This window comes from Eumetopias jubatus, unplaced genomic scaffold (genome assembly GCF_037043125.1).
Source record: "Eumetopias jubatus isolate StellerSeaLion01/CBP00866 unplaced genomic scaffold, mEumJub1_p1.0 scaffold_6, whole genome shotgun sequence".
In the NCBI taxonomy this organism is placed as follows: Eukaryota; Metazoa; Chordata; class Mammalia; order Carnivora; family Otariidae; genus Eumetopias; species Eumetopias jubatus.
Window position 1 is genome coordinate 107541828 of NW_028274812.1, and position 24929 is coordinate 107566756.

Genomic DNA, 24929 nt, shown 5'->3' on the forward strand with positions numbered 1-24929 from the left:
GATTGTGCGCATGTGCATATATGTGTCAAAACCCGTGGGGGGTCACTGGGTAATGTAGTCCTTTGTTGTTTGGGCAGGGGATGGCGGAGGCGGGACAAGGGGCATACTGCTCGTCCTCGTTCTCGTCAATCATGAGCACGGGGCGGGGCGGGAGGATCAGGCGCCCGAGTACGTCCTGCCCCGCCGGAAGTGAAGGTGTGGGTTCAGCCGCGGGCTCCGAGCGGGTGAGGCGCGCGGAAACACCGGCGCCGACAATCGGTGGGGGCGGGTGGCGGACGCCGCAGCTGGGGTCATTTGAGGGGAGCCCCTGGGGCCTGAAGGGCGTTTGTCAGGCGGTACAGAAGGGAACCCGTTGGAGAGGGGAGAAGGGGGCGGGTGCGCCCTGTCTGGGGGAGCTTGTTTGACGACCCGGATTTCCCAAGTCGGGGGGTAGGGGAGGGCGGGGTTCTGGACGGAGTGTCTTTTGGGAGGTGGCGTGGACTCCGTTCGGGCTGTTATTTAAGAATTGGCAGAGCAAGTCGGGTGGGCCTCTGTTCAAGATATGAGTCGATTTAAAAGGTGGAGGGCCCAGGAGAGGGTGGGGTGCAGGAAGCTTGGGAGCGTTTGAATATTTTACGGACCCAGGAGACCACAAGGAACTGGATGAGGGGCTGAAGGTGGACCTAATTTCATCCGATCCCTGTCCTTGCAGCCCCTGCCCGGATGGCAGCAGTAGTTCTAGGGGGAGACACCATGGGCCCCGAGCGTATCTTCCCCAATCAGACTGAGGAACTAGGGCCGCACCAGGGCCCTACGGAAGGCACTGGGGACTGGAGCAGCGAGGAGCCTGAGGAAGAGCAGGAGGAAACGGGGGCAGGCCCAGCTGGCTACTCCTATCAGCCCCTGAACCAAGATCCTGAACAAGAGGAGGTGGAGCTAGCACCGGTGGGGGATGGAGAAGATGTAGTTGCTGATATTCAGGATCGGATCCAGGTATGGTGGAGGAGGCACTGTTCTGGCCAGGTGAAGCTGGGATCCCGGAAGGGCTGGCCCTGAACTGTCTTCTCTGGCTCTGCAGGCCCTGGGGCTTCATTTGCCAGACCCACCATTAGAGAGCGAGGATGAAGAGGAGGGAGCTACAGGATTGAGCAATCACAGCTCCATTCCCATGGACCCAGGTAAAGAGAGCATTTTTTTCATTCTGGAATAATGATGGAGGAAAGGGACTGGCCAGACCTAGGAAAGGGGAGTCACGGAGGAACACCCTGTTCCTAAAACAAGTTTGTATTCTAAGATTTTACACACTTCAGAATCCAGGTGAAATGCTATTGTGCTAGACTTGGGTGATGGGCAGGCTTGCCTGGAAATAACAAGATGGATTTGGTCACCCTCCTAGCCCAGGGGTTATGGGTTAATTCAAGGAATGGGGAGCAGAGCTGGTCCCATAGTTTCTATCCCCTGACTGTTCTCTGTCTGTGATTTCAGAACATGTGGAGCTGGTGAAAAGGACGATGGCTGGAGTAAGCCTGCCTGCGCCAGGGGTTCCTGCCTGGGCTCGGGAGATATCAGATGCCCAGTGGGAAGATGTGGTACAGAAGGCACTTCAAGCCCGGCAGGGGACCCCAGCCTGGAAGTGACTAGCCTGAGAGCTGCCTTATCTCCCTGCGTTCCAGGCCAGAACCAGCACAGGACTGAACACATCCCTGGTTGTAACGTCCATCTCCATCTTTCCCATCTCCCTTTCCACATCAAGGCAAATCAGACTTCTTCTCAGAGACCCACTTTATTCAGTTCTGTACATACGGGGACATTGGCCCAAGCCCAACCCATCTTAGCATGTATCACTCTGTGGAGAATAAAGCACCCTATGTACACAGCCAAAAGCTGTACCGCCTGGGCCCCTGGGACCTGGGTCTGGCCCTCCTCAGCCCCTCACCCCTCCAACGTGTCCAAAAGGGACAAGTGGGGGCCTGCCCATCACCAGCATAAACAAGGAAATAAATAGGTGTTCGGGGAGCCATGCTTGGGGCACTGCTCCCTGCTTCCTCCTAGCTTTGGGAACCAACAGCACAGGAAAGCAGTCAACCCCAGGGTGGTCCCTTGCATGTCTGTAATCCCAGGGCTGCTGCTCACCATAGAGGGGGCACAGGGTAGGGTGTTTGTTCACCCCCTTCTCTTGGTCCATCTGGGCCCTGTATTCATCACCTGTGGTCCATAGCCTATGCTTTTCTCCTTCTGACCTCCCACGTTGTCTTGGTCAGGCAGGGGGTAAAAGAAAGTAATTCAACCCCATCAGCCGGCACACTGCTGGGGCTGGGGGCCTATTTGTGCCTGTTGGGGGTTGGCTCCCCTCCAGCTACTCCAGGGGCCAATGGGGCTTGATATAACTTTGGTGAGAGTAACCTCCTACTGCTCCCTATATGCTTCTGCAGGGGAGGGAGAGAAGGAGAGACACCTGAAGTTCAAAGGAGGGGGAAGGGAAGGGGAGAGGAGCATATGTATTCCCGTGTGTATTTCTCAGAGCAGCCTCAGGTAGCTGTGGGGTTAGGAGCAGGAGGAGGCCAGGCACCCCCAAGTTGTCTGAGCACTGAGAAGCTCGGTGCGCAGCCTGTCTGTACTAGCCACGGGGAGGCATGAACACATTTGGGGGAGAAGAGGGACCACTATGTGAGGGTCCCCGCTTCAAGTGCCGCATCCCCTCCCTAGAGTAGCTAGAGAGGCACTGCCTTGCCCCAAGTCAGCCAGTGGGGAGCAGAGGGTGGGGGGCTAGGGCAGCGTCCCAGGGCTGAGTGGGCCATGGCCCTGTGGTAGGACGGTGAGGGGGTCAGAGAGCCTCCTGGCTGGCAGTTAGGAATTCTTCCGCCCGCTTGTGTGCTTCCAGCGCCTTGATGGTGTATACGTCCTGGGGCAGCTCTGACTTCCGCCGGAGCAGCACCTTCTCCTTCTTGATGTCCTTTAGCATCTGCGTGTGGGTACAGAGAAGGTGAGGGATGCCGACCAATTCCCAACAGATTCTATGGTTTCCTCCCTTGTTCCTGGGCTCCTGTCTCCTCTCCCTTCCAGAGCTTTTATTTCTGCTCCCTACTCCCTCGGTGCCTTCCCACCTGCACGGCCTCTGTCTCCACCGTCCTCTTCAGAAGCTGGATGTCCTCTGCCGTGGGGGTCTCTGTCTCCATCGAGTATACAGGAGGCAGTGGTGGAGGAGCTCGAAACATGGGGTACTGATAAGGAGAGGCACGGGCAGGTGGTGAGAGCCACTTCAGAAGTTGGCGGGCCTGTCTGCTTCATGTTCCTCCTCAAACAAACCCTCCCTCAGCCAAATTGGGCCCCTGGTTCAGGGTGGTGGCAGCAAAACCTCACCTGGGGATTAAGTCGGGCCAGCTCCTCGATCTTTTGCCACATCTCTTCTCTTTCCTTCATTCGGAACCGGCCCCTGAGAGAGCAAGGATGGGATGGGGGGGTGGGCTTGGGAGAGAAGCAAAAGGGCCAGGGGATGAAGATGGAAGCCCCCAGGTTAGAGAGACACTCACTTCTGTTTCTCTGCCTTGTACTGTTGTGTGCAGTCATCAAATAGCTTCTGATTCATCTCCATAAAGAGCTTCAGGGCGTTGTAGATCAGTCCATGGATTGTCCTGCCACCAAGAAGAAGGATCGGGTGTAGGAGGCCTTACCGACACCGAGGGCAGTGCCAGGACCCCAGTTTGCTCTTTCCTAGGAGGGGGTCTCTGCTAAGAGTTTTCACAGACCTCTGCAGTGTAAGCTTCTCTCTCTAGCCAAATCGTGTGAGTGGAGATCGGCGTTTCAGGGTCTTTATAGCTATTAGTCTGCCTGTCCGTCCTTCGCCTCACCCCATGCTCCAAGACCTACCTTCTTCCCACCACTTCCTGCTCTCTGGCCTATGCTAACGGCCTCCCAGGAGCAGGATGGATGGCGTCTGCAGCACAGTGCACTTGCATTCAGCAGGAAAGCCTCTACAACACTGGCGTTCAGCACACACTAAAAAGATCACATCAGCCTCTCCAGAGCATGGAATTAGGTCTCCACAAATTCGCAGACTATCTGACCGTAAGGAGAGAGGATACAAGCCCTGCTCTGCTGTATGGTGTCGCAGCCTCTCTCACATAGCTGTCTTCTCCCTGGGCGGGTCCTCAAGGGCCTATCAGTATGCAGTGGGCACAAGCCCCCCTGCTCAGTGACCAGATGAGGCCACTGGCTCTTCAGTTTTTCCCCACCCACACAGGCTCCAAAACCAGAGCCCCACTGCCCAGCCCTGCCCCAGCCCCGTACTTGTTCCAGTGGCTCTTGGAGTTCCTGTAGAGGGCAGGGAACATGATGGGGAGGACTCGGGCAGCATTGTCACTTATCAGGCTCATGATGTACTCATTGTTCCAGTAATAGAGAGCACGCTCTGCCACCTGGTGGGGACAGATGGGACTCAGCAGGGACCCGGTTCTCTCTGCTGAAAACCCTCCCTTGGCTTCTGGAAGGCAAGGGACGGGGATGTGCTGGTCTGAGTCTCACCTGGAAATGGGGGCTGGAGACACACTTGGCAAGCTGGCGGAAGAGTGGTTCCATCACTTTGCTGAACTCTGAAGGTTCAATGACATCCAGAATCTCCTCTAGCTCATTCAGGAACATGACTTCCTTGGGGCTGTGGGTCTTGGGCCAGAACTTGAGAAGTCCTACAATCACCTGTGAGAAGAGGAGGACATGGGGATAAAATTCTCCCTTAACACCTGCCTGCTTCTGCCGAAGTCTTCCTGCCCTCTCTCCCCACCCTGGTGGACACAACTTGGGCAGCCCCCGCCCACAACTGCTCACGTTTCTCTGACCTGGATCTGTTTCCTAGGTGTATATATAGGTTGTACTCCTCCTTCAGAGAGGAAAGCACGTCACCTGTTGGGCCACACCCCTCCTGAGCCCCTGCTTATGGCATTCCTCGATAGGCAGACTGGCGAGTCTAACTGACAAGAAGAGGTGTCCTGGGGCTGGAGAGGGGAATTACCGGCTCTGTGAGGCTGCTCTCCTTCTCCAGGAACTGTACCACACAGTAAGCCAGCTGCAAAAGGTTGAGAGAGAAAGGAGGTGAGGTGCAGGGCCCAGGTCTCAGAGGGGTCAGGGACAGAAGCAAGAGCCCAGAATGGAAGAAGAGGTGTAAAGAGGAACTATCCCACCCACTCCTTCTGCCACCCCCATCCCTGCTGGAATACCTTCCCCTCCCTCTCTTTTCTCTGCTGCCAGAGTCAGGGATCATCAGGAGGAAGGCAGCTCACCTGAGGGTGGTAGACACTCAGGGACTTGACCTTGTGAAGGGGAAGCAGGACACGGATGAGGAACATCTTGTGCTCTTCCTTAAGGGGCAAGGCAAAGCCGTTGATGATGCTAGGAGTTACAGGAGGTTTGTTAGGACCAAAGGGCCGCGTCCAAGTTCAGTGCTCCAATCCCTTCAGCCTTCTGCAGGCACGCGTGCCCCCACCCCACCTCTCACCTGCCAAGGATCTCTAGGAGCTCGGCAATCCCGTTGTGATGTTCTGTCTCATAGATGAATCTGCGGGAAGAAAGAAAAGCTCTCCTGACAATCCCTGATGTCCCTGCAGCACTCTGCAGAGTCCCCCTACCCCCCTGCTCCCACCCCAACTTAGCGGGGCTTGCTTTGCTCCTAAGCCTGGCTCCGGGCCTCACCTGTAGAAGATGTGGTTGATCTGCCTACGGATATAAGCCCGGAGCCCCAAAAACTTGCCATAGATGCGATGCAAGATGGTCTTGAGGAAGTCCCGCTCTCGAGGATCCTCACTGTCAAACAGGTCCAAGAGCTGGGAGCCGGCAAGGGGAAAGCTGGTGAGTGAGGCAGGAGCCAGGGAGGGCCAGGGCTGGGGTGACACAGGGTCCTAGCCAGGGACACCCAGAGATTCTCTGGATGGGGGTGTGTGGGGACAAGTCTCTGGAGAGCAGAGTGCTGTTCTCACACGGCTCTCCCCAGGGTGATGTCTGGGTACACACGTTTACGTGCCCCACTGCTGGGGAACAGGTAACTGTTGCTTATTTCCTTCAATTACGCCAGAAGCTTCTTGAGAGCAGAGAGGTTTGTTTATCCCTCCCACCACCACCAGTCCCTTTGTACCAGACCCAGTTGAAAGCCCACATATTCAGCAGATGGAGAAAGAGCGGGGCCTGCAACGAGGGGCCATGGGGCTAGAGTTCATGGACTGGAAGGAGGGCAGGATGGGAACTTCAAGGACTCACAGCAAGGACAAACTTCTGGTCGATATACTTCTTGGCTATGTTTGGCTGGAAATCAGGAGACTCAAGGAAACGTAAGAAGAACTCATACACAAGCTGTTGGGGGCAATGAGCATCCGCTTAGGGGGTGTTCCCCAAGGACTGGGAGATCCCCCCACTCTGGCTGCAGGCCTCCGAGCACCCCATTCTCTGCAGCCAGAGCCAGCCTGCCCCCTCACCCGATACCTGCAGATGCGGCCAGGCAGCTTCCAGGGTGGGCTCATCCTCTTCTGGGTCAAACTCGGCCCCGGTGGGGTTCGATGAAGGTGGCAGCGTCCGGAAGAGGTTCACTGAAAACTGAGGGGTAGGACTCAGGTGAGAGCTCCCGTTCAGGCTTCTCCACAGCCGCTGTCCCTGCCCACTCTCCCCTTTGCGCAGTGCCCACCATGGTGACTGCCTCGGGGTAAATGGCCTCAGTGACGACATCACGGCTATGAGTGATGTACTCCACCATTTCGTTGAGTCCTGCTCGCTTCACCTCCTTGAATTTGAGGTCACTGAGCGGATCTGAGACAAAGTCAAAGAGGACGCAGCACTGGCGCAGCTTCTGGATAAAGAGCTCCTCCCGCTCCTGGGTGGGCGAATCTGGAGCAGGGGGACGAGGTAACAGTCACACTCTCTTCCCCAGCCCTTTACTGCCATGTGCTACTTGCCTTCCGGGGCTTTCCCCTAACCTGAACTGCCGCCAGCCTGCTCCCCTGGCTTCCCCAGCCCCAGTGGAACTCCCTCTCACATTCTCTAGAACTTCCATCCCTCCAAAATACCCCAGACCTCCATTCCACCAATGCCCCGTGACCCCTAGGCCTGGTGCACCGGCCCCCTTGACCTTTTCCAAGTACCTTTCAGGGCAGGAAGCTTTTGCAGCTCCCGGTTCTTGCTGAGGTTGAAGCGGGATGAGCTTTGCCGTCGCTCCTTCTTGACAATCTGGGGCCCTCCGGAGTACTTGATCTTGCTGAGCTGTGTCGGGGGTGGCGTGCTGTTGCTGGGACGCTTGTTGGATGACGGGGGCTGGGGCTGCGGCTGTGGCTGCGGCTGCGGCTGAGGCTGGGGCTGGGCCTAGTCAAACAAATGGTTGGTTGGAGTCGGCTCCCCAAGGTATACCTCCCACCCTGGGCCGCCGCCCATCCCCCAGTCCGCTTATGCCTGGCCAGGCCTGGGCCATCAAGCCGCTGTCTCCCACCCTGGAGCAGCTCTGGTCAGCGTCGGCGATAACTAAGGTCTACTCTTCCTAGAAGAGAGTGGTCAAGAAGCCGTGTCTTCCAAAATGGTGCCCACTGCCTGTGCATCAAGAGCCTTCAAAATGTTTGTTCTAGTTCACGAACAGCAAATCTAATTGATGGATTAATGGTAACAGAAGTCAGAAAAGTGGATGTCTTGTCAGAGTAGGGCTGGTAAGGGTATGGGCTTAACTGAGAAGGGACCTGAGGAACCTTCTGAGTAATGGAAATATTCTATATCTTGACTGGATCTGAGAGGTGGTTCCTAGCGGAAATATGTGAAAATTCAATTCATTAAGCAGCATACTTGAGATTAGTGTACTTTACTGCTTCATTGAATGTGTCACATTCTTTGGTTAAAAGTTAAAAGAAACACCCCCCCCATAAAAAAGTTCAAAGAAAGAAATTCATTCTTGTGTCTCAGTAGTTTTAACTAGGAAAAATATAGCTTAAGACAAACCCTACAGGGGCACCTGGGTGGTCAGCTGGTTGAGTGTCCGACTCTTGGTTTCGGCTCAGGTTGTGATCTCAGGGTCCTGGGATTGAGCACTCAGCGGGGAGTCTGCTTGAGATTCTCTCCCTCCCCTCTCCCCCTCCCCATCCCACAAGCACACGTGTGCTCTCTAATAAATAAATAAATAAATCTTAAAAAAAAAAAAAAAAAAGAGGGACTCCTGGGTGGCTCAGTCGGTTAAAGTGTCTTCCTTCGGCTCAGGTCAGGATCCCAGAATACTGGGATCGAGTCCCTCATCGGGTTCCCTGCTCAGCAGGAAGTCTGCTTCTCTCTCTGCCTGCCGCTCCCCCTCCTTATGCGCTCTCTCTCTCTCTCTGACAAATAAATACATAAAATCTTAAAAAAAAAAAAAGAAAAATCCTACACATAAAAGGCTTTTTTTCTTTTTTAATAAAAGAAGGCTTTGTGTGTACTTTTTTTTACAGCCCTATTTGTAATAGCAAATAAATAAATGGATGGATGGAAAATCATGGAGTTAAAATTATGTTTATAAAAACTAGGTACTAAATGTAATCATACATGGTTCAACTGTGGAAAACATTCACATAGCCATAGTAATTTGCCCAAAACTGGTGATAAGTATTTTGGGAGCATGGGAAATGTCTGTGTTGGAGACAAAAGACGCTGAGGCCTTAATTTTCCATAGTAGAAAGTCAATAGATAATACCTAACACTCGAAAATTAAAGAACAAAAAGCAGTAAAAGAATCTCCTTGGAAGTATAGAAGTCAATTTCCGGGGCTCCTGGGTGGCTCAGTAATTGAGTGTCTGCCTTTGGCTCGGGTCGTGGTCCCGGGGTCTTGGGATCGAGCCCCGCATCGGGCTCCCTGCTCAGCAGGAAGCCTACTTCTCCCTCTCCAGCTACCTCCTGCCTGTGTTCTCTCTTTCACTGTCTCTCTCTGTCAAATAAATAAATAAAATCTTAAAAAAAAAAAATAGAAGTCAATTTCCAAGGAAAGGGGAGTTGAGAGTGGTTGCCACAGAGCAACAGGAGAGCAGGGGGCTAGGCAGGCGCTGCTCTTTTCGTTACAAGGCCAAGGGTACTACGTGACCTTCCCGAAAACGTACATGTTGTCATGTTGATAAAAATTTAAAATAAAACAAAATGAAGCCTAAAACTATGTAATGACAGAAAATTGCTTCCTATGCTAAGTTAAATAAGGATAATGCAAAACTATACATGCAGAATGAGCTCACCCACATTATAACACATGCACGGAAACCAAAACCCAGTGAAGAAGGAAAAACAAGAGCAAGTCCACCACTGTGTTCATGACTATCTCCCGTTGTAGCACAATGATGTATGGCTTTTTTCTATGTCTCTAAATGTTCTACCAGCTGACCCTTTTATATAATTGGAGAAAAACCGTTGATTTTTTAAAGCTATCTCTTTACTTCCTCCCAGACACGGGTGTCGGAGCCCCACAAAGCCCATTTTCAGAAGGCTACACCCAGGTGTGTGCAGGGCTGTCTACCCCCAGGTCCTGTCAGGTAACCACCTGCAGGGAGAGGGCAGAGGCGGAGCCACAGGACAACCCTTGCCCCTAGAGACTGCAGCAGGACCAGAGGACTAAGGCCAAGTCCAGCTGGCTGCCCACGCCACAGGAGAGGCTGACCTTCCGTCCTCATACCTGCCACCCCCACCGCCCCTCTGGCCTCCTCCCCAAACTCCGACTTCCTGCCACAACCATGCGATAATGTGAGATCCTCTGGGATAGGGGGAAGGGAGGAGGAGAGAAATGCTATGCTTTGTAGGCTCTGAATTTTTTACAGAAACAATTATGTCAAGCTTGTGACCTATCTGGGGATCAGAGGAGAGGAGAGATGCACTGGGTCCAGCCCGGGGCAGGCCTGTGGGTCCAGGGTAGCTCATTACCTTTTTGGTCATCTCGTCCTCTCCTCCACCTAAAATGACTGCTCCAGACACTAATCTGTCTCGGGGAGTGCAAGGAAATGGGGCAAGAGTGGCCACCACACTCCTCTCCTGCCATGACCAGCACTCAGCCAGCGTGATTTCGGGTAGACTGTGCAAGGCACCCTGGAGTCCCGGGTCTCTCTTCCTGCATATGGCAAATGGGTCATACCTCGGTGAGGGATAGGGGAGAGAGGCAGAAGGGCGGGACACCAGAGCTTGCTGTGCATCAGACCCACCCCTGCTTTGGGCCTTCATTTCCTGTTACAGGAACAACCAAATCCACTGTGGAGCTTAGGGGTCAAGAGCACAGACTCATGCTAGACTGCCTGGGTTTGACTCATGCTCTGTCATTTATTAGCCAAGTAACCTCCAGAAAGTCATAGAGTCTGTCTGCCTCAGTTTCCTTATCTGTAAAGTGGGGTGACAATAGTATCGACCTCAAAAGGTTGTAATAAGGATTTAGGAGAACATTATATGGCTCACAGGAGTGCTTTATAAGTGTCTTCTACTATAATCATGATTATTTCCCATCCTTGGATTTTAGGAATGCAACCTGGAAATTCCTGAAACTAGCACACCTCAATGTACCTATGGGTTCATTATCTTCCTTGTTCTAAAATGGGGGAACCCAAGGGGCGCCTGGGTGGTTCAGTCAATTACGTGCCTGACTCTTGATTTTGGCTCAGGTCATGATCTCAGGGTTATGAAATGGAGCCCTGTGTTGGGCTCCATGCTGGGCTTGGACCCTGCTGAAGTTTCTCTCTCTCTCTCTCTCTGCCCCTCCCTGCCTTCTCTCTCCCTCTCTAAAAAATAAATAAATAAATAAATACAATGGGGGCACCCAAGAAAGCATTTCATCTTTCAAGATCCATTTAAGCCCCACCCTCTTCCAAAAAGCCTTCTCAACTCCAACCCTGCAGTGTCCAGTCCCTGCCCCTGACCTCTCGACACTACTTGTCTGTTTTACTGGTTCTGTGATCATCCCCAGTGATGTCTCTTGCTTGGAATAGTCACATGTCCAACTAGGTAAGTCCCATGAAAGCCACGACCCTGGTTTGCACCCCTCTGGGTCCCCACACAGCAATGGCACCTAACAGTCATTCAGTGAAGGTCTGGATGGTTGACTGACAGGGGGCCAAGCCCAGGCCTTTCCTGTCCCAAGTCGGGACCCATGAGAACACAGCACTGTGCAGTGTCAGGAGCAGAGTCGGAGAGAGGAACATTAGTGATACCAGAGCAAGGGGCTCAGAGGCGGATGAGGAACAAAACCCTAAGAGCATATCTCTCTCTGTCCTCCCAGATAAGACAGAGGCCCAGCACCTCCACAAACCTCACACTGAGGAGAGGTCCAGGGAAAGAAGGCATTCACCCCAGAAAGGGAGAACCAAGGCCTCAATTTTCTCTGCTAACAGAGAAATGGACAAATCTCCAAGTAAGATTAAGAGAATAGAGGGTTGCATGGCTAAAAATCAAAGTTTAAAAACCAATAGGTTGGGGTGCCTGGGTGGCTCAGTCGTTAAGCGTCTGCCTTCGGCTCAGGTCATGGTCCCAGGGTCCTGGGATCGAGCCCCGCGTCGAGCTCCCTGCTCCGCAGGAAGCCTGCTTCTCCCTCTCCCACTCCCCCTGCTTGTGTTCCCTCTCTCGCTGTGTCTCGCTGTGTCTCTCTGTGTCAAATAAATAAAATCTTTAAAACAAAACAAAACAAAACAATAGGTTGATGCCTAAGGTCTCTTCCCCACTAGAATTGCGTCACTGAAGGCAGGGGTGGCCTGAGAGCAGCTGAGTTCAGCCTGCCCCACCCCACCCCACCGGGCCACCCTGGTATTAAAAGGACCATTGGCTCCCAGGCCCCAGACACAAGAAGCATCTGAGAGACAGCTGGTCCAGCCAGCAGAGCGCCTGCCTGCCAAGCCTCAATGAGGCATTCCCTGGTCTATTCACTCTTCACTGGGAAACATGCTTGTCAGAAGGGAGGTATGGGGCTATGCCAGCGACTCACTTCATGTTCAACTGTTTCTCCTAAAAGCTTCACCTTTTTTTTTTAACATTTTTTTTAAAGACTTTATTTTTTAGTAATCTCTATACCCAACATGGAGCTTGAACTTACAACCCCAAGATCAAGAGTTGCATGCTCTGCTGACTGAACCAGCCAGGCGCCCTGTAAAAGCTTCAGTTTAATTTTTCTTAAGGTTTTGTTTATTTATCTGAGAGAGAGAAAGAGAGAGAGAGAGTACACTAGACGGGGAGGCGCAGAGGGAAAGGGACAAGCTGACTCTGTGCTGAGCGCGGAGCCTGAGGTAGGGTCTGATCCCACGACCCCAAGATCACGACCCGAGCCAAAATCAAGAGTCTGACTGACTGAGCCACCTGGGTGCCCCAAAGCTTCAGCTTTTAACTTCTCTACTGACCTGGGCTGGAGGCGGGAAGCAGGTGAGTCCCCTGGGGAACATTCTGCAACCCTCCCAGCATGAGTGGACACTGACCAAAGGCAAGCCAGCCAACCTGCTCTCCACCCCCTACTACGTTCTGCCTCGTCTCACCTCTGAGACTCTGTAGTGGCCATCTCCTCTGCCTGAGGTCCTTCTCTTCCTACCTCCAAGAAGCCTTCCCAGATTCAGGCCTCCAGCAATCAAGTGGGACTTCAAATTTATGCACCAAGCTCACATTCAAGAGACTGCAACTAAACCTGCACACTCTGAACCAATCCTAGTCCAAACCAATCCTAACACAGCCACCATTAATAATCAAACCCAAATATTTAAACCTAAAGCAGGACACATAAATAGAAATTAAGTACTTGGGCGCCTGGGTGGCTCAGTTGGTTAAGCGACTGCCTTCGGCTCAGGTCATGATCCTGGAGTCCCGGAATCGAGGCCCGCATCAGGCTCCCTGCTCAGCGGGGAGTCTGCTTCTCCCTCTGACCCTCCCCCCCTCATGCTCTCTCTCTCTCTCATTCTCTCAAATAAATAAATAAAATCTTAAAAAAAAAGAAATTAAGTACTATAGAAAGGATTATGGGGTGCCTGGTTGGCTCAGTAGGTACAGCAGCATGTGACTCTTGATCTCAGGGTTGTGAGTTCGAGCCCCACACTGGGCGTAAAGATTACTTTAAAACAAAATCTTTATAGAGGCACCTGGGTGATTCAGTCAGTTAAGTGCCTGCCTCTGGTCCAGGTCATGGTCTCAGGTTCCCGAGATCGAACCCCACGTCGGGCTTCCTGCTCAGCAGGGAGTCTGCTTCTCCTTCTCCCTTGCCCATCCCCCTGCTCATTCTCTCTCTCTCAAAAAATAAAATCTTAAAAAAAAAATATTTTAAGTGGATGCTTGGCTGGCTCAGTTGGTACAGCATGTGACTCTTGATCTTGAGGTCCTGAGTTCAAGTCCCATGGTAGGCATGGAGTGTACTTAAAAAAAAGGGGGAGGGGGACGCCTGGGTAGCTCAGCCCCACATCCGGCTCCCTGCTCAGAGGGAAGCCTGCTTCTCCCTCTCCCACTCCCCCTACTTGTGTGCCCTCTCTCGCTGTCTCTCTCTCTGTCAAATAAATAAATAAAATCTATATAAAAAAAAGTATTGTAAGAAAAAGATGAAAAGTAAAACTAACAGTGAAACACACAAAGATTGGGGCACCTGGCTGGCTCAATCTGAAGAGCATGTGGCTCTTGATCTCAGGGTCATGAGTTCGAGCCCCACGTTGGGTGTAGAGACTACTTAAAAAAAACTTAAGAAAAACGCAAAGATTAACATCATCACTTTTGCTTAATGAGTTAACTAGTCAAATTAAGATCATTTTAGTTTAAAACCCCCAAGATCCACAGAGGCATTCTGTCCTATCCTGATATCCAGAGCTCTATCTAGCTGAGCTTCATTATTTGCTGCCTTCATTTATTGATTAAACGTCATGCTAAGCCTTAGAGATCAAAAGGTGGCCCCTGTCCTCCGAGAGCTCACAGTCCAGTGGGTGAGACCAAGGCACAGGCAGCTCTCGGTAGCGGGGAAATGACAAAGCAGAGCGTGCCACCGCGGATCTGGGAACACAAACTCTGGCTGAACTATTAGTGAAGGCGCTCCTGAAGGGGTGACTTCTGACGTGGCTCTCAAAGGACAAACATGAGTTCAGCAGGCAAAGAAACAGAGCAGAAAAGTAAAGTAGTCCACACCGACAGAATCTCATCGGTAAGGGCCCAGAGTCATGAAGGGCTTGTGTCGGAGGAGGATGGGAAGTCCGGTGGGGCGAGAAACCAGGAGGGGTGCTGGAAGAATGGGGTAGGGTCAGCTCACAGGAGTCCAGAATGTGAGTTTGAATTGTAGCCTGTAAGCAATGAGATGCCAAGAGAGTTTTTTTTTTAATTATTTATTTATTTGACAGAGAGAGAGAGAGCGCACGCGCGCACAAGCAGAGGGAGAGGCAGGCAGAGGGAAAAGCAGGCCCCCCACTGAGCAGGGAGCCTGATGAGGGACTTGATCCCAGGACCCTGGGATCATGACCTGAGCCGAAGGCAGACGCTTAAGTGACTGAGCCACCCAGGCGCCCCAACAGTGCTTTTGAAGTAGAGGATTGATAAAACAACAACAAAAAAATGTTTTTGGGGTAACAACCCTGGCTACTGGGAGGACAGGCTAAAGTGGGTGACTGGGATCATGTCTTCTTCCCTCTGTCCCCACTCCCAGAACTCAGGACAGGGCACAGGACCTAGAAGGGTCCAGGGCAGTAAGCGGCTTTCTCCTGAGCCAGACCAGGAAGGACCGTTGCCTGCAGCAGTGGGTCAACAGTGAGTCTGACCTAATCTCTCAAGGCTCCTCTCCGTTCTAAGACTCTTCAAGAATCTTAGAGCCAGTGCATCATGTCATTAAGAACATGGGAGAATTGGCTCCTGAGCCACACCGCACTGGGTTGCATTCCTGCTCAACTGTTTACTGGCTAAGTAAAAGCTATTTAACGTCACTAAGCCTCAGTTTCATCTGTGAAATGGGATGATGACGATAATGGAATGACCTCAGGGTAGTGCTGTCTAGATTAAATGAGATTAAAAGATTAAATGCAAGCAAAGGTCTTAGGACAGAGCCTGGTAAATTGAACAGTGTCTGTCCTCAAATTCAAGTCAATCCAACACCTGTGAACATGACCTTATTTGGAAACAGGGTCTTTGCAGACGTAATCAAGTTGGGAGTTGCTTCCCATATAGCTAGCGTCCTCATAAGAAGAGGGAAATGCAGGGGCGCCTGCGTAGCTCAATCGGTTGAGCGTCCAACTCTTGATTTCAGTTCAGGTCATGATCTCAGGGTCCTGGGACTGAGCCCCGAGTTGGACTACAGGGAGTCTGCTTATCTCCCCCTCCCTCCGCCCCTCCCCCTGCTCGCACTCTCTCTCTCTCAAATGAATAAATACACCTTTTTTTAAAAGATTTTATTTATTCATTTTGAGAGAGAGAGAGAGAGAGAGAGCACAAGCAGAGGGAAAGGGAGAAGCAGACTCCCAGCTGAGCCGGGAGCCTGACAAGGGGCTCGATCGCAGGACCTGGAGATCATGACCAGAGCCGAAGGCAGATGCTTAACCATCCGAGCCACCCAGGTGCCCCTGAATAAATAAATCTTTTAAAAAAAAGAAGGAAATGTGAACACAGACATAGAGACACACAGGGGAGAACCCCATATGAAGAACGAAGGAGGAGACTGGAATGATGTATCCATAAGCCAAGGAACACCAAGAATTGTTGAAAACCATCAGAAGCTAGCGGGAGAGAGAGAGGCATGGGAGAGATTCTTCTTCCCTAGAACCTCAGAGGGACATGGCCTGCTGACATGTCGATTTCAGATTTCAGGCCTCCAGAACTGTGAGAGAATAAATCTGTTATTTTTTTTTTTAATTTTATTTATTTATTTATTTATTTATTTATTGAGAGAGAGAGAATGGTAGAGAGAGAGCATGAGAGGAAAGGAGGTCAGAGGGAGAGGCAGACTCCCCGCTGAGCAGGGAGCCCAATGCGGGACTCGATCCCAGGACTCCAGGATCATGACCTGAGCCAAAGGCAGTCGCTTAACCAACTGAGCCACCCAGGCGCCCCAAATCTCTGTTATTTTAAGCCACCTAGTTTGTGGTCATTTGTTACGGCTGCCCTAGGAACCTAACACACAAGTAACTGCTCAATAAAATAAATGGTGGCCACGATCATCATTAGGATCAGTTGAAAAGGCTCTGGCCGATGCACGGCAGAGCGTAAATCTGGCTCAAAAAGCCCCAAATTCTGGACTAGAAAAAGCAAGGGAAGGACTGTGCCAAACGGCTTTGGATGACCTGAGCCTGGTCCCTAACTTTTCCACCATCCCTCTGCCTGGGGCCCCATGGGGACATGCCTGGAAAATCATGCACAATTCCTGCCACTGCCTCATACAGGTGAGCCTTGGGCAACATTTCATAGAACAGAGCCCAAGGTGAGCTCAGCACTCTCCTTTTTCAAAAGGCCTTATTATCAGCCCACCGCCTTTAACCCATGTGTCCAGAGAGGCAATGGAGAAATCCCCGCAGTTGGTCTCAGCATCTTTCTTATAGCCTGTTTGAGCTTTCATTTTCCTACCCATGAAAGGAGAGGGTTAGACTCTAAAGTTATCTCCAGCACTTTTTTTGAAGTTGATGGGTTTGCTTATTGGTCACTAATGCATTCAAATACTGGTACCTCTGGTGTGCCAGGCCCTTCAGTGTGGAAGGGAAGCCTGAGAGAGCTCACGTGCTAACACAAGAGTTAAAACTGACGAACAACAAATTCACATCAAACTGTTTAACTACAGCTGTGGTTCAATGCTGCCGTGGCACGGTACTGCGTGTCAGGAGGGCAAACAGCAGAAGCCCCGACCATGTCCTGGCGGGGAGGGAAGGGGAGGTGGTCAAGGAAGGCTGCTTTTAGGACAGGACATCCAATCTATCTAGTAACTGAACAAGTAGGAGTTAGTTAGGCAAGAGATGAGAACAGCCCCCTAACTATTCCTTTCTGTCCCTTTAAATCCTATTTCTAAGTCCCTCTTGCTGCTTTGAATGCTGAGTTGCCAGTTCCCAACCACCTTCCTTGTGGGTCCCACAGATGTCACCATTCCTAAAGGGGAGACTGAGCCCAGAGGCAGTGTTTCCCAGGAGCACTGACTAATGATTAAGAACCAAGTGCATGAGGGGCACCTGGCTGGGTCAGTCAGTAGAAGCATGTGACTCCTGGGGCGCCTGGGTGGAAAATAAAATCTTAAAAAAAAAAAAAAAAGTAACGTCTAGGGATGCCTGGGTGGCTCAGTCGTTAAGCATCTGCCTTCGGCTCAGGTCGTGATCCCAGGGTCCTGGGATCAAGCCCCACATTGGGCTCCCTGCTCCGCGGGGAAGCCTGCTTCTCCCTCTCCCACTCCCCCTGCTTGTGTTCCCTCCCTCATTATGTCTCTCTCTGTCAAATAAATAAATAAAATCCTTAAAAAAAAAAAAAGAAGCATGTGACTCCTGATCTCGGGGTCGTGAGTTTGAGCCCCATGTTGGGTATAGAGATCACTTTTTTTTCCCTAAAGATTTTATTTATTTATTTGTCAGAGAGAAAGAGAGAGAGTACAAGCAGGGGGCGCGGAAGGCAGAGGGAGAAGCAGGCTTCCCGCTGAGCAAGGAGCCCGACGTGGGACTCAAACCCAAGACCCTGGGACCATGACCTGAGCTGAAGGCAAACACTTAACCGACTGAGCCACCCAGGCATCCCTAAACATTACTTTAAAAAAATTAATAAATATAAATAAAAATACCCCCCCACCTCCAAAAAAGAACCAAGTGCATGAGCATACAGGTGTGGGGGAAAAGCAATGCACCAGCTCCAGCACACCCAGCTCCTCCCTTCAGAGTCCATAGTCTGGGGGAGAGAAACACATGTTGGACAAATAGTTACAACACCAAGTGATAAGGTCTATCCTAGAGATATATTCAGATTACTCTATAAGTGCAGAGGAAGGAAGAATTCATCTTTTGTGGTCCTCACCTCCTGTGTTTGTAAAATGGGGAAAACCTACCCTGCTTCTTCTGATTACTTAAGTAAGGCCTAAAACGATGGTCAGAGGTGTGAAAAGTGCTTGGATCTCTTTAGAGGTAACAGAGACCAGAAGCACCTCGAAAAAATCTAACTCCAGGGTTAACCCCAAACACTTGTTAATCGATCTCTTCTTCCCAAAAAACCCACAAGCTCTGCCCATAATTGGAGAGCTATTTCCTATTGTCCTCCATCCCTCTGAACAGTTTAGAACAGGAGCAAAGCAGCAGAGAAACCAAGGAATAATTTCTGAGTAACACAGGCGCTTGCTCAAGGTGCCCACAGGACTAGCCACCATCTTGAGCATCCCACTGAGCGCACTCCCAAACTTCCCTGGCCATACTCTGGATTTAAGTCTCTCCACCCTCCAGTGCTCTCTCGGCTTGCCATTTATTGCTTTACAGCCCTAGCTTGCCAAGCTCTGCTGACCTCTGCTCATGACTATCCTTTAGCAGCTCCCCTATGATCAGAACCAAGGGCAGTGGCACAGCCCTGCCTCCCGGACTCAGGGACACCAGCCGCTCCCCATCCTATGCCCTACCCCAAGCCATGCTGACGCTACTCATGGCCCACTGAGCACCCGTGTACTTTTTCCCTTCTCCCCAGCAGCTCACAGCCCTAAGGAGAAAGGAATTCTCATCCCTCAAAGTTGGTAGACAGAGAAATGACTTTCATGGGAATTACTGGGGAGTCTGAAGACCTGCAGAGTCTCTTTGCTCTACACCAGCCAAAGGGGAAGGCTGCCCGAGGGCAGCTACCTGGCTGGGCTGACCAAGCCCCTCTCCCAGGCTGTGGAAACCCCCGTCCCTTCTGCCGGGGTAATTCTGGCTCCTGGGATCCCTCACCCACCAGCCATCAAGTACTTGGAGCTGGTGCCTGCACCATAACGAAGGCTGTGCCCATGGTCATTACCTCGTCGGCGCTCTCGCCTCCACCATCCTTGCCCGAGCTGCTGGGCTTGGCCGTGCCTTTGGCAAGCTTGGGGGGCTCCTGAAGGGGGAAGATGGAGGTAGTTAGCAGATGCCAAGGGGAGGGAGAGGCCTCATCTGGACCCCTTAAGTCTGTGTTGTACTTATCCTCTGTCCAATCGAATCAATCAATCAGAATCACTGAGATTCTACCTTGTACCCAGCCCAGGGGAGGAGGGCTTGGGGTACACAAAGGGAGAGTCAGTCCCTCCACACAGTCTGGAATCTAGTCAGGAAGACATCATGAAGATAGGATAACTAGGTAAGATAGTGCTCTGTCACTTTACATGGCCGGTGTATGAGTTGGGGCCTGGGAGGGCCTCCGTCCAGGAAGAACCAGGGTGAGGAGCTTTAAGGGGAAGCGCCATGGAACAAGCTACTCAGACTGGCTTCTGGCTAGAGTGGGCAAGGAGGTGCCCAGGCTGTCACGCTGGAGGGGAGGGAGTCGCCACTCTCCCCCAAGGCCATCTGCCAAGACCTGGAAGCCTTTCTGGGAAATTACAAATCACCCCCAGACTAGAGGGTGCTACTGGCCTAATCAGGTATAGGAACCATCCCAAGAACACCCCAGTGGACAAGCACAGAGACAGGGATGGGGGTAAAAAACCCTGAACTGCTACGAAGACAAGCACTAGTCTGAAGTCTCCCTCGGGAACCAGGCCACTGGCTCAGAGCTCTGGCTAGCCCTGCGTCTCTTCCTATGCTTCGGGCCAAAAAAAGCAACTGCACAGGGACAGGACAGGGAAAATGTGAAAAAGACTTGGGAATTTAGATCTGACTGCAAGCTCAACACAAATCATCCAAGTGCCGGGGCTGCCACAGCACCCCATGACCTCCCATCCAATTAACAGCCGAAGTGTAGAGTGCTTGGCATGGGGAGGAGGGGAAGTGCCCCTGACCTTGGCACTTCACGGGGCTATTTGGGAAGATCTGGTTCAGTCGTGAGCACCAGACTTTGGGAGGGACAAAGACAAATCCTAGGTTTTCTTCTGGCGAAATACAACCCATCCTGGGAGTGGATTCAAAAGCCTGTCCTGAGAGCGACAGCTGCAAGGCTGGGATGGCTAACAGTGGAAGGGAGGAGTCCCGGGGGTGGGTGAGCAAGAGGGGTTGTACGAATAAATGAAGAGCGGCATGCGGACTAAAGATGCAATTTGTTCTGTGTGGATCCAGAGGCCCAAGAGCCATGGGCTAAAGTAGCAGGAAGACAGGCTGAGGCTCCAAAGGAGGAAGAATTTTCTCCTAGAGCAGCGGCACAGAAACTGGCTGCCTCATGGGGCTGCAAGCTCCCCAATCCCGAGAGCCTTCAAGCAAAGGAGCATTCCTGACTCCTCTAAAGCATGGACAGAAGGGATTCCAGCCCTAAATGAAGCCTCGATCGGAGGACCTTTGAAGTCACTTCCAGCTCGGAAATTCTGCCGCTCGAAGGCACCTGAGCCCCTTCGGTGACAAATGTTAAGTCATAGTGACTATGGGGGCACAGGGATTTCTGCAAGAACAGAGCTCTGTGTGGGCTGGAGGAGGGGGCAGGGAGGAAGAGAGCCCTTCCCAGGTGTGGAGCGGCTCTAGATGCCCCAAGGCGCTCCTCTTTTGGGCTGAGCACCCTCTCCACTGCCCACTGACCAGGCTGGGCACACTGACCCCTCACCAAAGGGCCAAGGAGCATGGCTTAAGAGTGTGGGGTGTAGAGGAACAGGACGAGGGGTGCAGGCAGGGAGTCACTGAGGCGACCGCACATTCCCCATACGTGGGCCTCTTGGACAAAGCTGACCCATCTTTGTACGTGTTTCATCCCTCTGCTCGACCGCAAGCTCCTTCTCTTTTTAGCACCCCTCCACCAGCCCGACTGCTCAAACCTCTCTATCAGGGAGTGCTCCTAAGAGAGATCCCAGCTGCCTTCGTGCATGGGCGTGTGTGGGGGCATGGGGAAACCACGCCCACCACCCTAGCTCCCCGGCTCCGGAAGAACAGGTGGGGTGCACACACCAAAGCGCACCCCAGCGCACCCCAGCACAGCCCCACAGTCAAGTGCCGCCCGCACAGTGGTTTGGAGCCCATACTCTGTTTCGGGCCCAACTCTTACTAGCTCTATAATCATAAGCAGGTGAACTAGGCTCTCTGAGCCTCAGTCTTCTTTTAAGTGACAAGAGTCATATTACCTAATTCCCTTTAGCTCAGTGTCCGGCACGTGAATATCCCAATATTAGCCAATATTATTACTATTATTCAAAACAAGAAGGTGGAAAGGAGCAGGGGCACACCGCCTGGGAACCTAAGAGATATGTCCCAGATCAGAACACGACGGAGGAGGAGGGAAGCAAACTGCCCCAAGGGATTGATTCAGTACCCCTCTACTGAGTGCCTACTGTGTGCAAGGAAGATGCCAAACCAAAATGGAGCTTGGTTATTATCTCAAGGGGGAAGAAAAGATTTGTTCACAATAAATTCTAGTCCAAGGGAACACAAAAAGACCTTAAGTGACCTATCAAGTGTTCTGCAAATCCAGGGGAGGAGAGAGAGCTCCCTCCTACCTGAGGGTTCAGGAGAGGCTTCAGGGAGAAGGCTGTGAAGGATGGCCAAGACTGGGAGCAACAGAGACGGAGAACAGGGAGAGGTGATGGATGCAAAATAAAGATGCTCCACCCACCCCTCCTCTCTGCTCCCACCCCATCCAGGCAAACCTCAGTCACATTGTCACCCCCCTCCCCCTCAGAACTCGTTAACCATTGAAGGAGGCCAAATGCAACTGGAAATCAAAAGCAGCAAGTTAAACCTTAAAGGGAATCAAAGATGCCTGGCTCCGGGCACCCCAAATCCTCCAATACTCTTTCCCAGCCAAATACTATGGTCAAATACCTATGGTCCTAGTAAGTCTAAGAATTTTTCTTCTCAATCATCTAGTAGAAGAAGGTGTTTTGTAGATGGGACAGTATCTGTTCCATCAAGACTAAAAACTACAGATGGGCGGGGACCTCATGAGTTTCCCCTGAATTCCACACCCCTCCACACTCCTTGGAGGAACCCCTTAGCCTCAGGTGTGGCTGACTTGTGTGTGCATCATTCACAGCTACGCTGCCCAAACCACCTCAGCAGGCCCACTCCCCAAGGACACAGGACCTGGATGGAGCACACCAACCTGCCCAGCCCAGGACCCCAGGAGCTTCAGTGCCTAGTACACCATCACCAACCCTCCACTCAGAACCTCTGTCCCTGGGAGCTTTTGGGGACAACCCAGAATCAGAGCTGCCTGCCAGATCTCTGAAAGCCCCAAGGTAAAGAGTTGAACCGCTAAGGTCAGAGACGGCAACCCGGCAACCCAGCCCATCAGCGGGCAAATGAAAGCAAGACTCCTCTGGGGTCATAAAGTGTCTGAGCAGAACGCCAGGCCAGAGCCAGCACCCACCACGAGGGGCCAACCCCAGGAGGGGAGAAGCTGGGGGAGGCTGGAACTGGTATCCTAGCATCCTCTGTGTGAGTCTGTACCTCAAAGGAACCACACCTCTGAGTCAGACCTCAGCAAAAGCAGGAAATAGAAGGTAGAGAAAAGCAGGGATGAAGAACAGGGGAAGGCAGTATGGAGGTAGAAGAGGAAGGTAAAGAAGGCAACATCAAGAAACAGTCTGTATCAGGATACCATGACAAAGTCAAGGGTGTCCAGGGGTGGGGCTGGCTGGCCTTTGGGGTAAGAAGGAAAACTAATCTGATAGTAAGGGCAGATTCCCGATTTGAGGGTAGTGTAGCCCAGAAAGGCAGAAATCCAGCACTGGTGCAAAATTGGAAAAATGCAAAGGTTATCCTAAGATTTGGAATAAGGGGAGGAGCTTGCTCAGATTAGGAAAGGTAACTGATTTAGGATGAACCTGCAAGTCGGTTGATGCCTATTAGGGAGGCTTGGGTACAAAGGAGGCCTTTAAATCAAGAGACCTGATATTTCAGCTGGGCCTCCAAACAGGCTGTGTGACCTTGGCCAAGTCCCTTCCCCTATCGGGGCCTCAGTCTCCTCATCTGTATCACTAAGGATTGCACTGAATGCGCTCAAAGGTCCCTTCCAGCATTGACGTTCTGAGGTTCCATCAACAGAAGGAAGGGCTCAGTCCTGGCTTACAAGTTTGTGTGTGTAGGAAGAACTAGAGGGAGGGGCCTAGGCCAGATTCGGTGGAGGAGAGAGAAAGCAGAGCAGTTCTAGGTCAAGGAGCTTGGCGGGGAGGTAGAAGGGGCTGTAGGGGACGGTGGAGAAGGCCGGCCCAGGCCCAGGCCCAGGCGTGTAAGAAGAGAAGGGGCTGCGCGCAATGGGGGGCGGGGGGGGGATGTGGGCTGGAGGGAGGTGCAGTCTCAGATGAGGCGCTGTCCCAAACGGGTAAACGGGTGGGGAGGGGGGGGGTGTGTGGAGAAAAAGCAGGGGAGTGACCTGGGAGTGGGGCAGATCTGGACGGAGGTGGTTACCCAGGGCCGGGGGTAGATGAAGGGAGGAAAGGATGGAGGTGTACGCGGGGGACTCCATCCCGGGCAAGGTGAGGAAGCCTTCCCAGCTGCGGCACAGATTGGGGGTGCGGCCAGCAGCGGGGGCGGAGGGCCGGCCCTGGGAGTCCTGCGGGGGCCGGACGGGAGGGTCAGTCTGGGGCTGTCCCGGGCCTGGCTCGGCCTCTCCTAGAGCTCCGCGCAGGCCCCAAGGCGGAGGCGCGAGGAAACGGCCACACTCACCTTCTCCTTCTTCAGTTTATAGGGCATCTCGGCCCGTCCGGACCCAGCCCGGCTCCTGCGGCCCCGCTCCGGCTCCGGCTTTGCTCGGCCGCACTCGGCCCGCTCGGCGTCTCCTCGCCACCGCCTGCGCGCTGCGCCCGGGTCGAGCGGTGATTGCGCCTCCAATTGGCCCGAACTCTTACAAACCTGCCTGACAACCAGGCGCCGCCTCCTCGGATTGGTTATTGGAGCCAAGCCGCTTCCTTTTTTTCTCATTGGAAAGGAAGAGTACAAACCGCCAGGGTTCGTCTCCCAGAATTGGTTGAAGTGGGAGGTCCCGCCCTAAAGTGGGTCGAGCTTAACAAAGGAGGCGGGGATAAGGGGAAGCCCCAGTTTAGCACCCACTGCCGCACTCCGGCGTCTGGTGTGCGTCGGCCTCGGCCATTCTTCGCAGACCCGTTCCCTCCTAAAGTGGCTCTCACACTTTTCCCTGCTCTGCTCCTTGGCCCAGCCCGAATGGAAGGAAAGAAGCCCTAAAATGAAGGGTACCTTTCTTTATCAGGGTAACTTAGCACTAATTGCATATGCAAAATTGGTGGAGAGAGCTCCCAATAGTCCTCCACGGCATCCGTTTCCTAGATGGGGCGTACAGAGAATGAAAGGGGAAGGCTGGCTGGCGGGGACCTTGGTGAGATGAGGTGAAAATTCTGGGTTTGTTACAATTTTGGAAAGAGGGTCCCAGGTCCTATTGCAAGTGCCGTGGGATTGGGAAACCAGTAGATTGAAACACTTGGGAATACAGTGAAAAGCTACCTCATTGTTGAGTGTTTTAGGATATGCATCCCTTACTTCCACCCTGCCCAAGCCAATGTCCTAATGAATAAGATTATTTCCTGCCTCAGGGAGTTCACTGTCTGGTGAAGTTCAAAGACTTGTATAAACAGATGCTTAAGATACAATGTAATGAATTACACAAACCTAGAGGTGGCTGAAGGAATATGTTTCAGAAAGTCAACTCCAGGGCCCCCCCCCCCGCCCCCCGCCGGTGGCTCAGTCAGTTAAGCTTCTGCCTTTGGCTCAGGTCATGATCCCAGGGTCCTGGGATGGAGCCCAGCCTCTGGCTGGCTCCCCTCTGCCTCTGCCCCTACCCCCACTCATGCTCAAGAGCTGCTGTCTCTCAAAGAAATAAAATCTTACCAAAAAAATGTCAAGGAACCTCTGGATGGCTCAGTCGGTTAAGCATCTGCCTTCGCCTTAGGTCATGACCCCAGGGTCCCGGGTCCCGCTCCTTGCTCAGCAGGGAGCCTGCCTCTCCCTCTGCCTGCCATTACCCCTGCT

General features: G+C 52.4%; 2 protein-coding genes across 5 annotated transcripts; one reads left to right on the forward strand and one right to left on the reverse strand.

Moving 5' to 3' along the window:
• The first annotated feature begins 138 nt into the window (after positions 1 to 138).
• On the forward strand, positions 139 to 1862 carry MEA1 (male-enhanced antigen 1). Of its 4 annotated transcripts, none has more exons than XM_028097517.2 (4): positions 139 to 224; positions 692 to 972; positions 1058 to 1157; positions 1465 to 1862. In XM_028097517.2, exons 2-4 carry the CDS (start codon positions 703 to 705, stop codon positions 1614 to 1616), a joined length of 522 nt encoding a protein of 173 aa, XP_027953318.1. In that variant the 5' UTR covers positions 139 to 224; positions 692 to 702; the 3' UTR covers positions 1617 to 1862. The 4 variants fall into 4 exon arrangements, with proteins under 4 accessions (XP_027953318.1, XP_027953316.1, XP_087880104.1 ...); XM_028097515.2 differs by having other exon boundaries at positions 171 to 258; XM_088023978.1 differs by having other exon boundaries at positions 173 to 195.
• Positions 1744 to 23771, reverse strand: PPP2R5D (protein phosphatase 2 regulatory subunit B'delta). The gene is made up of 16 exons (XM_028097511.2): positions 23613 to 23771; positions 18856 to 18933; positions 7098 to 7314; positions 6644 to 6843; positions 6445 to 6555; positions 6223 to 6315; positions 5662 to 5792; positions 5468 to 5527; positions 5253 to 5361; positions 4985 to 5038; positions 4501 to 4671; positions 4267 to 4394; positions 3510 to 3611; positions 3340 to 3412; positions 3084 to 3200; positions 1744 to 2941 (listed from the first exon to the last, which is right to left on the reverse strand). The coding sequence occupies exons 1-16, from the start codon at positions 23637 to 23639 to the stop codon at positions 2804 to 2806; spliced, it is 1809 nt and encodes a 602-aa protein (XP_027953312.2). The 5' UTR covers positions 23640 to 23771; the 3' UTR covers positions 1744 to 2803.
• Between the last annotated feature and the right edge of the window lie 1158 nt (positions 23772 to 24929).